Genomic DNA, 17,475 nt, shown 5'->3' with positions numbered 1-17,475 from the left:
GTTTTTTCGTATAGATGGGAAGCATTTTCTTTATACATATTTACCATTTTTAAATGCTTGGTTAACATTTTTTTAATATATGGTGAATATTTTTCTGTACACATTTTTGACATTTTTCAAATGCTTGATTAACATTTTTAAATAAAACATTCATTTTTTAATAAAAGGTCAAACAAAATCTATACACATTTCAACATTTTTAAATGCTTGATTACAAAATTAAACACTAGTTTGACATTTTCTTACTACATGGACAACATTTTTCTACACACATTTAACATTTTTCAAATATTTGTTTAAATTTTCTTAAATGCTCGATTAACATATATGATCTACTTTGTTGACGCATATTATGCCTCTTTCGTATACATAAAAACATTTATATATATATATTTAAGAAAACAAATGCTTTGTTAACATTTTTTTAAAATTATGTAAGTTTTTTTATAGTATATTTATTTAGAATATTTGGGAGTATAAACAAAACTAAAAAGAAGAAGAAGAAGAAGAAGAAGAAGAAGAAAATGAGGTTGTCGCCTCCCACCGCCTAGGCCGGCCCATTTGGAGTAGAGTTTGACGCGACAGCATGCTACGTCTCACTATAAGCGAGACATAGCTTTGCCTAATTGGTTTGATGCCAAAACTTGGTATGCCAAATTTTGGCAACTGCCAAATGTTGGCTAGAGATTGTTTGCTTACCAATTTGCGTTGCCAATATCACAAAATGTTGTCAAATGTTGGCAACTTTTAATTTTGCCAAACGCTGGTAGAAAACCAATTAGCCCCTATTATTCTCATTCTAAGAGGCCTTCTCTTTGACCCTGTGTCTATGCCATCAAATAGCGCCGGCAATAACCCAGTAAGGTGTTGCCTGCAACGCTCCTCTCTATTGATTTTCTTTCGCTTTTCTCTTCTTTGGGGGGTTAAGAAAATAGCTACGATAAATTTATGCTGCTTTACGATAAATTTAGTAAAATAATCAATTAATTTGTATTAAAGCAATTTCCATTGATTGGATCAGAGGGAGTACTGTTTTTTTACAAAGTAAAAGAATTTTTATTACAAGATAAAAAATCTTTAGCAATTTAAAAGATGATAAATAATTTTTGAAATACTTGCAAATATAAAATAGCATTCATTAATTAAAAATGAGTCTAAATTTTAATTTATGTTCAAAAAATATTCTTGATTTTTTCGAAAACGTAATTAAAATAATGGTCACATATTTAAAAACACAATTTCAAGAATATTTCAAAATTTTCACGAAGTTTATAAAAAACACTTGTGACTTTTAAAAATGGTCTCGAATTTTGAAAATATTCTTGTATTACATTATGATCAGGAATTCAGAAAATGTTCATGAAATTATTTGTCTTTTTGTGAAATATTTATGAATTTTTAAGCAGGTGAAAATATAATAGCGGAAGAGTAAAAAGTAAAAATAAAACCTGAAGAAAACCAATGAAAACAATTAAGGAACTAAACATATACAGTAGAAGAACAGAATGGGAATAAAAACAACCGATGGACCAGCAATGATCACATGGCGACCAGACTAGTTGAGCAGCCCCATATGCGCTACGTCGACATTCTTTCGCCGGAAGCGATAAATATGGTTTCCATATTTCTGATGACTTCTCTAGGTTGAAGTTTTCTTGTCGAGATCTCTACGGGCAGAGTAAAAGTAGTGAATCTTTGGGATAACATGTAACAGTTTAAAATGTATTGCTTTACTCATTGTTGTTGTTGTTGTTGTCGTCGTCGTCGTCTTCCGTATGAAGTCTGTTCCTATTATCCCCGAGAAAATACTTGCGAGAAAAAACTAAGATTTCACCACACACGAGGTGATTTATCAAGAGTGGGGAGCCCCTTCAACCACTAATCCCAGAGCCGAACACAACGCCATGTCTGACTATATATAACTACCGAAGGCTCAAAAAGCAAACGGCAGTGGGCTCACCATCAGCACCCAGCAGCCACCAACAAATTGACAACAGGTACACAGTGTAGTTGCTCTTCTATTCCGCAACTGGGCTTGCTGCTTCAGGCTTTACACAGTGTCCTGACTCAGGAGGTAGTAATAACTAGTGCTTCTGCTCAACCAAAAGAGGCCGGCTGCTCAGCTGCCAGATCCTCAAGGGTTCAGTTCCCAGCCAAGAATCCCAGATGCCTTATCCCGTTATCCAGTGGCCTTTTGGCCAGGCATGCGATTGACTAACGAGCCAGTAATGCGACGGAGTTAGGCCGAGACGATATTTCTATTGCGATCAAGACGGCCTTACGTACTAACCCAAGGCCATAACCATAACTACCCTACTACCAAGTTGCTAATTCTTGTATTCAAGTCTGAAAAGCAGCTGGCCATCAGCCCACCGCCGGCCGATACATGTCCATGATATCTTTTTAATGAGGCATTGACTATGTTAATGGAGCTTTGCTACACTTACGAAAGTTTTTTACGAAGAGTTACGTAAAGGGTGACGTGGCTTTGTTTAGTTGGATAGCACACCCCGCACCCTGAAAATCAGGGGGGATTGGTTAGGATTAGGGAAGGAGATAACGTTTTTACTTAAGTTTACGTAGTATTTTTCGTAGGTGTAGCATTTTTGTATGTTAATGATATCTTTTTGGTTGTCTCCTCTTTTTTCCCTTAGATTAGACGTTGACTCCACTACAGCCACTAAAGCCCGGCCAGTCGCCAACGTCAACGCCTCGCTGACGATTGGGGAGTTCAAGGCCATCTTCAAGTCTTGCTTGAATCTCCAACAAATTAATAAGTGGTATTTGGAAAGTGTCAAAGCTGTGCGTTTGCTTGTCTTTCGACATGCGCAACAAAAAAGCGGAGTGTTCAAGTTGCCTTTAGCAAGGATCAACATAATCAATCATTTGTTCGTCCATGATAAGAGAGCAAAAGGGCAACTCGCAACTGATTCTTCAAGTTAAAAACAAAAACAAAGCGGGATCGTCAACATTTTATGTATTCTCAAAACCTCTTGATTGGGCCCGAATCATACTGAATTCTGGACTCCTCCGCAAATAATAACTGAAAAGCAAACGCACAATTGGGCTCCTCTCATTCTATCCAAGTAGTAGAAAAAATGCTAGCCCCCGCTGTCAGATTTCCCGTCGCAGTAGATAGTATTCAACACTTGGCCCCTTGTGCGATAAACCACGGCACACTGAATATGAAGCGAAATGGCATATTTGTCGAAGTTAAGGCACTGTTGCAGGTTTGTGGTCTCTTTACAGCTGCGGCCTGCAACCCAGATGGTGGGTGCACCGTCACTCAACACAGATGGGTTTGTTTAACCGTGACACTCTTCTAGCATGCGACCTGGCTTGTTTTAGAGGATAGGGTTCGGTTCCAGGTTCCGGCGTCTCTCTTCCATATCACTTTTCTTCCATGGCATATGGCATGGTTCAGAACATCTGTGTCAATGATCCATCACTTCCTTAATGTGTCTGCTTGAAATCAAATCACGTCGTTTCCGCTGATAAACCCCGAGACATGCCCCGTCTCCTATCTCGTGCGATGTTCTGTCAACAACCTCCTCACATCCATGTTCGTGGACACGTCGGTCAAACAGAAACGGCGTAAAAAGACAGAAATCATCACTCGTCAGTTCGTTCTTTCTTCGGATGCATATGACCAGGTATAAGAAAATGTGAAAACGGTTGACCTGCTCCAGACCTAGAGCTGGTTCAACAAAAAGGAATAGTAGTATAGTTCCAACTGGCGCATGGTTTAACAAAGGAAATGGCCAGTGGAACAGCTAGCCTTGGAATTCTGGAAGAAATGGCTAATGTGATGATGTGCAGTCTAATGTAATCATACTAGGATGGTGAGGCTACTAACACTAGTATGAAGACTTTGTAGTATAAGCATAGACCGTACCAAACACTTGACTTGCGCAGCTGCCTGCATTCTGGCGCGTATTGACCTGGGCGGGCCGTTGAACTCGATCCGAGCGTCGAGTTCGGCGCGGCAATGTGAGCTCTCTTCTTGCAGATCTCCAGATATTGGTAGGTTCGCGTGCCTGCCTCACTCCAGATCTAACGCGTTCGCAACGTGCGGGCATGGCATGTGCCACCGCCGACATGCGCGGTCTGGGGCCAAACCGACCGGCGCGAGCTGCCGCCGAACCGAATCCGGCGCCTGATTCGATCCGGATCGGCGGTGTCCCGGCGCTCTGTGTGCGTGGTGACCATGTCATACGTGTTCTCCGCCGCTTTGCGACGGAGTGGATGAATCGGATGTGCGTCCACTCGCCAGCTTGCCAGTTTGCGCTGTGCTGGGGCGCACGCACGTCCGTCCGACGCGTCCCACCACCGCCGCTCCAGATGGATCGAGCAAGAGGGGCCGACAGGGCGCCGGCACCGTGAGGCGTCGAGCATCGGAATGGAAGAAGCGGTGCATCTGACGCATATCCCAGTTTGCTGGCCCGTTGCGGCCCGGTCTGGTCCTTTCGGCCGCCGTAAGTATGCCGTGGCATTCACCATGCCAGTGTGCGAGCTGGGGTTTCCCTTTTCGGTCGGGAGACAGGGAATCAACTGGCTCTGCACGATCAAACCGTAAGCATGGATCGCTGAGAATGAGGAGCCAGCTAGGAACAGAGGATAAGATATGTAAACAGTGTTTTGCACAGCCTGGAACTACTACTCCTACTGGCAATTGGCATTGGCACTAGCAGACAGTGGCCGAGTGCATTGGCAATTTGCACAGCCTCGATCGGTGACAGCGGTTGAATGCACTGCTGCAATGTACGTACGGTACATAGCTATAAACAGAGGTGGGTGAAAGGCACCAACTCTAGGAGGAGTCGTTCACACTGTTGAGATATCTGTTCTGCGAGCTCCGGTCTTATCTTTGAATTCTGATCCAAATTTGATTTCTTCCCGGTCTACCGCAGAATTACGTAGTAGGATATTGCCGAGTGCATAGTAGTGTGACCGTGGAGGTCAAGTACTCCTACCCACCATGTTCAACGGTGGGTTTGGTGGAGCAAACCTGTCCTTACTCCGATGATATACCATTACTCTGTTGCAGACTCACAAGCCACAATGTCAAAGCATGCACCCAAAGCCCCTTTTGGGCGCACGCGTTGACCTCCGCCTGTGACACGCTTACACGATTTTATAACTACACAGAGGAAAGAATGGAGTTCTTCCCTCCGATGCGAGCCGAATCACCAGCCACTGGTGACTGGTGTCGCGGCATTCCGCTTTCTCGGCAGTTAATCCGATCGTCTCTGACCGAGAACAAGGAGCCACTACGGCTACGGGCGTTGCACGTCCAATCTTGACCGGTGCGGCGGCACGGCACCGCTAATTTAAGTGGGCGGGCACGGCTGAGCTGATGAGCTCAACTGACCCGGAATTAACGACCTCAACCGGCGCCAGCCGCGGATTAATTAGAGTAGAGGAGGCCGTCGCATCACGCAGCTGACCTGACAGACACACCCTATTGCACTAACCACACTCGTGCTTCACATGTAGTAGTACTTGCATCTATTTTGGCTCAAAAAATAATAGTCTATTTTTGCTCTGTACTGACGCTCGTGAATCCCATTTAATCACACGAAAATCACGAGCGGTACGCCCCCCGTTATAGAATGCAGGGCAGGATCGCCCTGGCGGTTTTCCAATCTCGTGTTCCTCGTTCTCAGTTTTCTGAAAAAACACGCGGAACGCGGAGTGCATACTGTATTTTTTTTGGCCTCACACAAAGGTGAGCATTTTTTTTTTCGAAACGGAGGCAAAAGATTTGCCTCATTCATTAAATAAGAGAGAAGAGTTTTAGGGTGTTACAAGTGACCACACACACGGCATGGCAACTACTCGCGTACAATAATGAACCCCAGTTTTTTAGCACCCGCAAAAACCCAAAGCTTGGCGTCATCGATGATAGTTCGGAGGAGGACCGGTGGTGGTGCACTCTTGCGACGGAAGACCCGAGCGTTACGCTCGTTCCAGATTGTCCAAGAAACCAACATTGTAAGGGAGGCCAAGGCTCGTCGATCTGGGTTTTGCAAGCTGGTTCGCTTGTCCCACCATTCCAAAACGGATCCATCCAAGTGCCAAGAAGAGGTGTCCATGTGAGCAAGACCGAATTCAAGGATGACCGAGTTCCATAGCCTAATAGTGTAGCGACATTTGAAGAAGAGGTGCGCGCCTGTCTCGCCTTCAGTCCTGCAGAGTGGGCAAAGTCCACAGTTTTCCCATCCGCGCCGCTCTAATCTGTCGGCAGTCCAAATCCGGTCTTGGATAGCCAACCAAGCAAAGAATTTGATCTTGGGAGGGGCCCACGCCTTCCAGATCATGAAGTCCATAGGCGATAGCGTCAAGCCGAGGAACTGTGCCTTGTATGCAGTGGCCGCCGAGTAGATCCCGTTATTGGCATGTTTCTAGATAATGTCATCGTCAGCTTGTGTGTCCAGGTGTAGATCATGCACCAACATCCATAACGTGAAGAACTGACGGATGTGGGCAATGGAAGCGACGATGTTATGGTTGATCTTAAGAATCCAAGCAGGCTTCACGCACTTTTCAATTCTTATGCGTGGAGGCACCGTATATTAAAGGAGCAATGTTCTTCGGTTTCCGCCCAAGAAGCTATGGGGAGTCCCAAAAAGGTGTTTTGGCTCCATTGCCCAAAATGATGGTCGCATAGAAAAAGTCCCAAAAAGGTGAGCATATTGTATTGCTGCACCGCCACAAAAACAATACTGCGAGGAGATTGATTCGCTGAGTGGGCAGAAATAACAATGACAGTGGGATGCATGGGCCAAGTGCCGTTGGTGGCGACTGGCGGAGAGGAGAGGAGAGGAGATGGATGCGTTTGACGGCGGCATGTGCAGCGAGCGAGCGAGCGTCAGGCGCGGGCGCCCGTCGGTTGATTGACCGCATGAGCCGCCGCGCGTTCCCACCCACACAAACGCACGGAAAAATGATGGAAAAGAAACAGCGTCCAATTGCCGCGCGTGGGTAGAACGCACAAGCCACGCTTTCTGCCTCGCCAAGTTGAGCATTGACACACACCAAACACCTTCCCCGCCCCGATCGGCCCCCTAATCTAATCCCCACCCAATTAGCTCCAAGTCGTCTTCGCCTTCCCCTTCCCCTCCTAACCCCATTGCTTCCATGGATATATAAACGCGCGCAACCACAGGCCACCCAAACCCAACGCACACCAAACAAAAACAACAACAACAAGATCACCGGCGCATCCCATCCCAGAGCAACCACACACGCAGACAAGCAAGAATGGCGATCGCCGTGAGCGGGCAATGGACTCGCCTGCGGACGCTCGGCTGCGGCGCGTCGGGGGCCGTGGTCACCCTGGCGGCCGACGCCGCGTCGGGGGAGCTGTTCGCGGTCAAGTCCGTGCGCGCGGCGGACGCGGCGCAGCTGAGCCGGGAGCAGGGGATCCTCTCCGGGCTCTCCTCGCCGCACGTCGTGGGCTGCATCGGCGGCGGCGGCGACCGCGACGGCTCCTACCACCTCTTCCTCGAGTTCGCCCCCGGCGGCTCGCTCGCCGACGAGGCCGCGAGGAATGGGGGCCGCCTGGAGGAGCGCGCCATCCGGGCGTACGCGGCGGACGTCCTGCGCGGGCTCGCCTACATCCACGGCAAGTCGCTCGTGCACGGCGACGTCAAGTCGAGGAACGTAGTGATCGGCGCCGACGGGCGCGCCATGATCGCCGACTTCGGGTGCGCGAGGGCCCTCGGTTCGGCCGGGCCGATCGGAGGCACGCCGGCGTTCATGGCCCCGGAGGTGGCACGAGGCGAAGAGCAGGGGCCGGCCGCCGACGTGTGGGCTCTCGGCTGCACGGTCGTCGAGATGGCCACCGGGCGCGCCCCGTGGGGCGAGATGGACAACGTCCTTGCCGCCGTCCACCGGATTGGGTACACGGACGCCGTGCCGGAGGTGCCGACGTGGCTGTCAGCGGAGGCGAAGAGTTTCCTCGCCATGTGCTTCGCGAGGAACGCCCGCGACCGGTGCACGGCGGCGCAGCTCCTGGAGCACCCGTTCGTGGCATTGCAGGCAGGAGAGGCCAAGGCCAGGTGGGTGTCTCCCAAGAGCACGCTCGACGCAGCATTCTGGGAATCGGAGACCGACGAGGAAGAGGAGGAGGAGGAGGAGGTTTCGGAGAGCCCGTCCGAGAGGATCAAGTCATTGTCGTGCTCCGTCTTGCCGGACTGGGACTCCGACGAAGGCTGGATCGACGTGCTCGGCGAGCAGTGCGAAGCTTGCGATTCACCAGCAGCAACCAAGGGGCCAGCTGATGTGTCCAGCAGGGCGCCAAGCAAAGTGCTCGGGTCCCCGGCGGTGCCAGCTGAAGACGTAGCTGTCGTCGGCACCCTTTCAAGTGATGAACATGAAGTGGACGCAGAGGATGAGCCTTTCGGTGACGATACCATCCTGGCCGCTGATCCTTCGGTGGACCGCCAGAACCAAGTGTGTTCGAGCTCAGATAGAGATGTACTTTCATCATCACATGTACCCTGTAATAATCGAGTTCTTGCAATAGAAAAGTTTCGTTTTCCACAAATCTTGCTGTGCCGTTCTGACAATCTCTCTTGCGTTCCTACTCTGTTCTGGACCAGTACTGAATTTCTAGCCGTGCGTGGAGAACACAGTGCGTCTCCCTCTTTACACTCCAACTCACAACAAAAATCTTCCTAAAACTTACACAACTACAGTACCACAGTAGTAGATAGTAAGTGACTACGCAGTAGAGAAGAATGGGCATTTGCTTTGCCTGTGGTAGCACGGCAAGGAAAGAAAAACCACGAAATGACTGTTTCCTTGTGCTGAGAAGCTAAGGCTTTGGACGAAGCGTGCGGTTTATTCCATGCCAAACAATTCCATCTTCCATCACAGGTCGACACGGCCGGATCGTCTCGGCCTCTCGGCCACGAAACGGGCGGGCCGACTTGGCGTTGGAGGTGCGGGCGTCAGCCCACGCCATCTCGTGCGTACGCCTCCACTTGCTTGATTAATGAATGGATCGCGCGGCAAGAAGAAAGCCTCCCCTCCCGTCCCGAGTGGGAAAGCCAGCGACGGCGGCGCGGGCGTCCGCTCAAGCAAAGGGGGACCGAGCCGTACCCGCCCCTTTTAATTCGCGATAGGGGCCAGGGAAAATGGGATGGATATATGCCTCTCCCCGCCGCCCCGGGGACCTAGCCGCCCGAGCCACCGCCCCGGAAGGGACTCGGATTAGGTGACATGCGTGACATGCACGGTGACGTGCGGCCCAAATTCAAATTTAAACATTGCGAAAAAATTTGAAAAAAATCATGCATGTTCACAGCATATACTAAGACAATCCTTAAAAATTTCAGATCAAAATTCGAAACATACATCGAGAAATAAAAAAGAAAAACTCAGATGTGAATAGTCTATAGAGAACCGTTCAGGAACTATTCATGACAGATTTTTCTTTTTTGTTTCTCGATGTATGTTTCGAATTTTGATCTGAAATTTTTAGGGGTTGTCTTAATATGTGATGTAAACATGCATGATTTTTTTCAGATTTTTTTGTAATGTTTAAATTTAAATTTGAGCCGCATGTCATCGTGCATGTCATCGGAGCGCATGTCACCTGATCGCATTCCGAGCTAGCGAGCGGCGCATCGCCATGCAGCTCTGGCCTCTGGGTGGCGCGCGTCGGTGCGTGCGTGCGTGCGTGGGGCCGGCGCCGGCTGACGCAGCCCATGTATCACCGGTTCCATCACGCCGCACTGCTACCACATGCGATGAGTACGAGCACGGCAGGCGGCGCCGCTGCCGTCCTTCGGTGATTGTCCGGCCGTCACGTACCGCCACTGGTTAAGCCAATACGTGTGCGTACGTGTCGAGCGGGGCGCGGCGTGGAGGCCCTGTGCTCACTGCTCAGTCGCCAGTCGGCCGCGTAGTCTGTCTGATTCTGCAGCTCGCCCGTCGGCCGGCACCTATCATCGTCTCCAACATTTTGCAACTTTCGGGAGCACGGTGTACAGACGGGCACCATCTGATTGGGCCACACGGGATAAGGACTACTCTACTCCTATGGAAGATGCGAGAACATCCTATGGAATCCACGGGGAAATGGCATTTGGGTTTGGGAAATGATATGGCTGCCGACTCGTGCAACGGAAGAGTCCACGCCTCTCGGGTTGCCTCTCTCGCTCTCGAGGCCTCCCCTGTCTGTCTTGGTTGCTTTGCCACTGCATGCTCTCTGTTGCTTTCACCCTTACTTCGGGACACGGTGATGAGGCTAGAAGATTCTAGAGAGGCCTGAAACGTTTGGCACAAACATCACATGCATCGGTGGCTACCTGATTCTGGAAAGATCCAGAACGTTTCAGTTCCTGCTTCCGGATTTTGGTAAGTGGGGTTTCGTTCGACGAACTATAAGCCGTTTGGATGATGGTTGCCAGGTGGAGTATTTAACCAAAAACTATCACAATTGACTAAAACGTGACGAAAAACTACCACTTTACGTTTTTGTGCGAAAAACTACCACTTTTTGTCTAATCTTTGACTAAAAACTACCATGTCAGAAAAGCGCCCGATTCGCCTCTTCTAAACACCTTTCTGACAGGATGGGCCCACCTGTCAGCATCAATCTTCTTCCTCCTCTCTCCGGCATTTCCTCAAACACCTCACGTGCACTCCGCCGCTTTGCCCCCACCGGCCGGCAAGCCCCGCTACCTGCGCCACCTTTCTACGACAGCCTGCGGCGTCCGTCTGGCCGTGCGACGGCGCCATGGGTGGCTGCTACTCTGTCATCGCGGCCTCCAGGATGCTGGCCCGGAGGCGCGCCGCCGCCGCCATCATGCCCGTGGCCAGCGCCGCCGACTGCCCCCCGACAGCGACGCCAACAGCGGCAGCTGCTGCTGCAAGAAGAAGCGCAGGTCGACCCTGGGCGACGACGACCAGTGCGCGCCCGGCGGGGAGGGCTTCGCCAAGCGGTATCGGCTGGGCGCGGAGTTGGGGCGCGGGGAGTTCGGGGTGACGCGCCGCTGCGAGCACGCGGCCACGGGCGAGGCGCTGACCTGCAAGACCACCCGCCGCAAGTGGCTGCGTCGCGCCGCCGACGCCGAGGACATGCAGCGGGAGGTGGAGATCCGGCGGCGCATGTCGGCGCTGGAGGGCGCAGGCGGCGCCGTGGTGCGGCTCCGCGAGGCGAATCGGGCGCTTTTCTGACATGGTAGTTTTTAGTCAAAGATTAGACAAAAAGTGGTAGTTTTTCGCACAAAAATGTAAAGTGGTAGTTTTTCGTCACGTTTTCGTCAATTGTGGTAGTTTTTGGTTAAATACTCTTGCCAGGTGGCATGTTATTACCTCGGCAGGTGCCATGTAATCACTATCCAACAAAATTGTAGGTGAATAGGACTGGAAAAACTCAGTGTCGTCGTGGCCAGCTCAGCCTCCCAGCTCATTTTTTCAAAAAAGAAAGAAGGAAAAAACTAAGCGACCAAGCGTGCTTTGGCGGCACCGAACAACTACAGGTGGAACGGCCCGTGATTTTAGACCAACCGGCTTCGAACATGTGCACAGTCAGCCGAGCTGGTATTAAGCTTGTTGATCAAACTCGTACTCTTTGTACTCCTCTCAGCTCTGTCGATCTCAAAGCGTTTATACGCATCCAAAATTCTAACGATTATCTTTGGGAAAGGAAAAATATATAATGGTCCAATGCAACAGTAGGCATGAATAGTTAAGTGTGAGCAGTGCAGGGTTGACTTCCGTCCTGTTAGTCATTTCATTCCTGGCGTGCGAACACTACAGAGAAGTCAGACAGTGGTGCCAATAGAAAAGAAAGAAAAAGAAGACGAAGGCATCATGACTCCGCAAATGTCAACTGAGCTCAGGAGGGCCTACGCACCCGGCCACAGCGCCTCACCGTTCACCGATCAACTGCTAGTCGTATTATTAATGTCGACTAGATTCGCAAAAATAAAAGTGCCGACTACACTACGGCGTCCGTACCATGGTGTTTTATATAGGAAAATGTGCTCTATTCTACATCGCGTCGGTACTCCGCAGTGTCTCTGGCCAACATAAATAAACAAATTCTCAAGTAGTACTCCCTCCGTTTCTTTTTAGTCTGCATATAAGGTTTGGTCAAAGTCAAGCTTTGCATAGTTTGACTAACTTTATATTAAAAAATATTAACATTCATAATGTGAAATTAACATTTTCAGATGCACCATGAAATATATTTTCATATTATATAGTTTAAGTATTGTAGATGTTCATATTTTTTAATATAAATTTGGTCAAACTTTGTGTAGTTTGACTTTGACCAAAACTTATACGCGAAGTAAAAAGGAACGGAGGGAGTACAATCTATTACTCCGTATCCACTGCTTTCTATGAAAAGGGCACGAAAATTCTAATAATTGAGGCAACGCAAGTATAACGCCGCCCGTTACGACGCCGCGACGTGTCGTGCTGCTGCACCAAGAACAAAACGCCAGCACTTTTCCGGCTTCCCCACGCGAAAAATATACTCCAACGATGAGGAGAAACGCTGCGCTCTCGACACTTGTCGAGGGGACAAGTGTGACAGGTAGTGGTGGATTCGGGGCGGAGCACCTACCAGCAATGCCAACTCACTACCACGAGTGTTCCGCGACAGGTGCGAGCTCATACATACCTGTAGTATATATAACGAAGATAAGTTCAGGTCTTTTTTAGGTTCTGCCGTGAGCTAATAAGCTGAGCTAAGAATGATTCGATGGATGCGAGGAGGGTTGTCACCTCGCTGGCCTGGCCTGGCCAGGGGGGATGTTTATCGCCAAGCCAAGGCGTGATTAATTCACGACAAGGTCCAAACAGGTTTACACAGATCAAACCATGCAGTGCCAGTGCCAGCCGGCGGCACGGGCGTGGATCGGCAAAACACACAGTCGGTTGCGCGCCTCTGTTGCGGACACATTTCGCGGGCAGCAAACTGAGGCAGAGCGGCAGGCAGTACGTATCCATTTTCTGACCACCGCTGGAGGGAGCTGGTCTGATTGCATCAAACTTGCTCGCCGCCGCCTGCGATACGGAAATACAATATGGGATGGACCGTCCGACGAGATAACTTGAGGCTGACATATGTGCAAGCCACCGAACAGATTCTATCTAGCGAGCTCGCCGTGTCGTCCCTAGGCAGGCAGGCGGCGAGGCCTTGCCAAATGCCTGCTCTGCCCGGGCGATCAACTCTGTGCCGGCCAGGCTACGTGCGCCGCTCCTCCTGCTCTTTCGCGCCACGCGCGTCGCTGCATGAACCACATGTATGCGCCTGTCGCGCACGCGGCCGCGGTAGAGCACGCGCTCGCGCACATAAACTTTGGGTTGCCACCGGAGGCTCTCGCGGTGCTTGACCTCACATCTATTCAACGGTTGGGTGCCAGGTACGTAGAAAAAAAAGACCTTCAGTTTATCTGCATACATTTCCAAAAGAAAATAATACTAGTTCATGTTGAGGTAAGGGTGACAGAACATCTCGCTCAGCCGATAGATACTGCAACACGCTTTTGAAAAAAGAGATAGACACAACACTAAAAAATATAACACCGACTACTCACTATTTTAGAGATCTAAAAGATTTTATATTTGTTTACAGAGTATAACACAACCGATATTTCATGCACAAAAAGAACAATGGCCCCATATTACTCTTTTTTGAGTTTCTTTTTGACAAATGTTGTACTTTATTAACGTAAAATAAATTATCAAGGTGATATACAATGAGTATACACCCGGCCTCTACGTAACTAAATGCAAACAACCAATACTAACGAACACATAAAGCCACATCAACAAATATCAAAGTCATACAAGACCAAAGTTATGCCAAGGAGGATATAAAAAAACAAAAGAAAAAAAATAGATACTACTCCCTCCATTCCATAATGTAGTGCCTATAGATTTTTACAGAAGTCAAACATTACAAACTTTGACCATGTTTATAGAGAAAAGTAGGTACATCTAGAATACCAAATGCACATCATTGGATACATCGTGAGTTATATTTTCAGAATGTACATGTTTGGTAGTGTAGATGTAGACAGTTTTCTCTATACACTTGGTCAAAGTTGGCAAAGTTTGACTTTCACAAAAATCTATAGGCACTACATTGTGGAATGGAGGGAGTATAACACACTTAAAAAATAGATACAACACAACAAATAAAGACCTATTAGATCATTACTTTAGTGATCTAAAAAATCTTACGATGCTCCACACTTCTCTCATATGATGGGAAACTACTCTCAATCAAGTCTGTATTTTCTGTACTTCCCACATTCTTCATGTGTACTCTGGCTCTGCCTGTGGGAGTGATCAACCAACTCCAAAAGTGCCTGAGGAATTTCTTACGGAGGAAATTTGACTCAACAGAAAGTGGAATGTCTCTAGTGGCTTAGGATAAGATCTGCAGACCAAAGACCCAAGGAGGATTGGGAATTCTGGACATCTGTCTCCATAACAAGGCCCTCCTCATGAAAAATGCACATAAGTTCCTCCATCAAGAAGATCTCTGTTGGGTGAAGCTTATTTGGGAAGTTTATTACTCAGCTTCCCTCCCATGGGATAAGAAGGAAGGCTCCTTCTGGTGGAAAATAAATTTCAGATTAATACCCTCCTACAAGCAATCAACAACATGCATGTCTGGCTCTCTACTATCCACTTTTGGACAGATAATTGGAAGCAAGAACCTCTAGCCCAACTTTTTTCTGAGCTACACTCTTTTGCCACGGATGAAAGAATCTCCCTCCAAACATTTGTGGCTCAAGATGATTGGACATACCACTTCCATCTCCCCCTTTCAGTGCAAGCTCATGAACAATTTTTGCAGTTGCCTGATTTGATTCAGACTTGTCTGACACAAAAAAAGATAGATGGAAATACATGGGTCACCAAGGCAGATTTTCCTCAATGAAGGCTTATAGGTGGCTTCTGGGAGAGCAAGAGGAGCACACCTTCTTCAAGGAAATCTGGAATACTAATACCGGTCTCAAACATAAAATTTTCCTTTGGTCAATAGCTCATAACAGTATTCCTACAAGATCATTATTAACCAGAAGTGGAATGCAGCTCATTGACCCCTGTTGTCCTAACTGTGATAAAAAAGCAGAGGAAACAATTTATCATTTGCTATGGGAGTGCAACTTTGCACAACAATGTTGGGATTCATTACTTCCACACAGAAAAAGAGGCACTTCAACCTTTGAGGATATTCAATTGTCAATTAAAGAACTCCATCTTAAAACAACTATGAAAATCATCATGCTGGGCTGCTGGAGCATCTGGATTCAGAGAAATGGAATGGTTTTTAGGGTCATCCAACCAACGGTATTCAATTGGAGACACACACTGAAACTAGAGACGAAGAATCTTCGATACAAGATTAAGGAAAGAGACTTGGTAGATTTCAAAAAGTGGCTCTCAGATAATTTTGTATAAATGATGTCTTCGTTTCCAAAAACTACATAGGATAGCTATGCCTTGTCAGGAGCTTTTTCTTATTTTTCTTCTCCCCTGTAACATGCCTTTATTTATGTATTTTTTTGCCATAGAACGATTATTCTATGGTGTGAGGGTAAAAAAAGAGTGTAACACAACTGATATTCCCCGCAAAGTGTGGGACCCTACGGGTTCGTGAACATGCTGACATGATCGAGACTCCTCTCCGATCAATAATCAATAGTGGGACCTGGATGCCCATATTGATTCCCCCGCTGTATGCTCGGACCCACCGGAAGTGCCTCCTTGTTACGCACAAAAAAAGAACACTCCCCCTGCTAGCTGGGACCCACCTTGATGGGAGGATGACTTTTGGGCCTACTAAGTTGACGGGGACAGAGGGCTTTGTCAACTTAGTCAATATGAACGATTCTAGCTCCAGTGACCGTACGATGTCCATCCAATGGCCGTAGTGCTTCTTCAACCTCTGGTCTTCAACCGTCGTGCTGCATGCTCCTGCCTCCCGTGGCCGGCTGTGCTACTGCGGAGGCCTCACCGCCCCCTACTATTCCCACCGCTGGCCAGGCCCTGCGGGAACGACAACCTCACACTGCAGCTGAAGCAGTGAACCCTCGTACTCCTCTCCACGCGGGCTTCCATTGCCGCGTCTTCCCCGGCTCCGCGTCGTCCCCTTCCTTGGCCTCGCCGTCGTCCACCATCATGGTGCTCTCGGCGCGGCGTGGTCAACGTGGTTAAGGAACGACTTTCATCGGAAGAGTACTGTATGTGGAGAGGCTGACAGCTGGGTCCACGGCGGCCGCAAGGAAGTGCCTCCTGATTACGCGCAAAATAATTATTCCTCCACCTAACAGCAGGGACCCACTGGACGGGCCACCATATTTCGCGAAAAAAACGTTTCTCCCCTGACTGCCGGGACCCACCAGCTACATCTTCGCACGCAAGGAAAGTGCGTCCATATTATGGGTAAAAATTATGATTCGCCCCCCTGACTGCTGGGACCCACCAGCTACACATTCGCACGCAAGGAAGTGCCTGACAGTCGGGACCCACCTGGTCAAAGCGTACGTAGCGTTGTCATTCTGGTCGCGAACGTGTACGTACATACTAGTCGATGTAGACGCGCACGTGTCATAATAGAGGCGCGCACGTAGCATGTACACGTACGTACAGTGGCCAGGGTGCAAGAAAGTAAATACGGCCACGTACGTACATACGGGCAGGGTCTCAAACGCCTACTCGCGCATACGTATGGCCAGGGCTCGTGTACATGGCTGGGTCGGAACAAAGAAAGTGCGTCATCGTCGTGTTCATGGGGAGGCAACGAAATGCGTCGTGTTCATCGTGAGGCAACGGAACGCGTGGTAGTCATCTGGCTTGGACGGAACAGCTGATGGAAACGAAGCCTGGCGTACCTCAGAACGGAGGAAACGGCCTTATGTTCGACCGACCACATTCGAAATGAGATCCTATTCATCAGGAGGGGTCTGCCGTACCGCAAAACGAAGGAAACGGACTTCTGTTGGACCTCCTACGGTCGAATCGGGGTCATGTTGATCGGGAGGGGTGTGGCGTACCATAAAACGGAGGAAACGGACTTGTGTTGGAGCACTACGGTCGAAATGGGGGTCCTGTTCATCGGGAGGGGTGTGGCATACCGCAAAGCGGGACTTCACGGGATACTGTTCATCTCCACCGTCGACCTCCTCCAGCCTCCACGGGATACTGTTCATCCATCGCCGACCTCCTCTAGCCTCCACCTGTGACTGTTCATCCACGGGCTCCTGTTCATCCAGCCTCCACCGCACGCTACTCCACGGGCTACTGTTCAACAAGCCCTCTCCACGGGCTACTATTCAGCCACCCATCCACGGGCTACTGTTCATCCAGACCTCCATCGGCTACTGTTCAACCAGCCCTCCACAGTGTCGTCCTGTTCATCCAGCCCTCCATGGGGTCCTGTTCATCCAGCCCCAACCGGCTTGATCAGGGTCCTGTTCATCCAGAGGCAAC

General features: G+C 49.0%; 1 protein-coding gene across 1 annotated transcript; it reads left to right on the top strand.

Moving 5' to 3' along the window:
* The first annotated feature begins 7,158 nt into the window (after positions 1 to 7,158).
* Positions 7,159 to 11,190, top strand: LOC123067550 (mitogen-activated protein kinase kinase kinase 17). The gene is made up of 2 exons (XM_044490297.1): positions 7,159 to 8,622; positions 10,786 to 11,190. The coding sequence occupies exons 1-2, from the start codon at positions 7,264 to 7,266 to the stop codon at positions 11,188 to 11,190; spliced, it is 1,764 nt and encodes a 587-aa protein (XP_044346232.1). The 5' UTR covers positions 7,159 to 7,263.
* The last annotated feature ends 6,285 nt before the right edge of the window (positions 11,191 to 17,475 follow it).

This window comes from Triticum aestivum, chromosome 3B, assembly GCF_018294505.1.
Source record: "Triticum aestivum cultivar Chinese Spring chromosome 3B, IWGSC CS RefSeq v2.1, whole genome shotgun sequence".
Lineage (NCBI taxonomy): Eukaryota > Viridiplantae > Streptophyta > Magnoliopsida > Poales > Poaceae > Triticum > Triticum aestivum.
This window is presented reverse-complemented; position numbering and strand designations above follow the sequence as displayed.

What these genes read in the sequence shown, in the direction of transcription:
- LOC123067550 (XM_044490297.1), top strand. Translation starts at nt 7,264, where the DNA reads ATGGCGATCGCCGTGAGCGGGCAATGGACTCGCCTGCGGACGCTCGGC. An exon ending in CCAGTACTGAATTTCTAGCC is followed by an intron (nt 8,623 to 10,785) that starts GTGCGTGGAGAA and finishes CGCGGCCTCCAG; the next exon opens with GATGCTGGCCCGGAGGCGCG.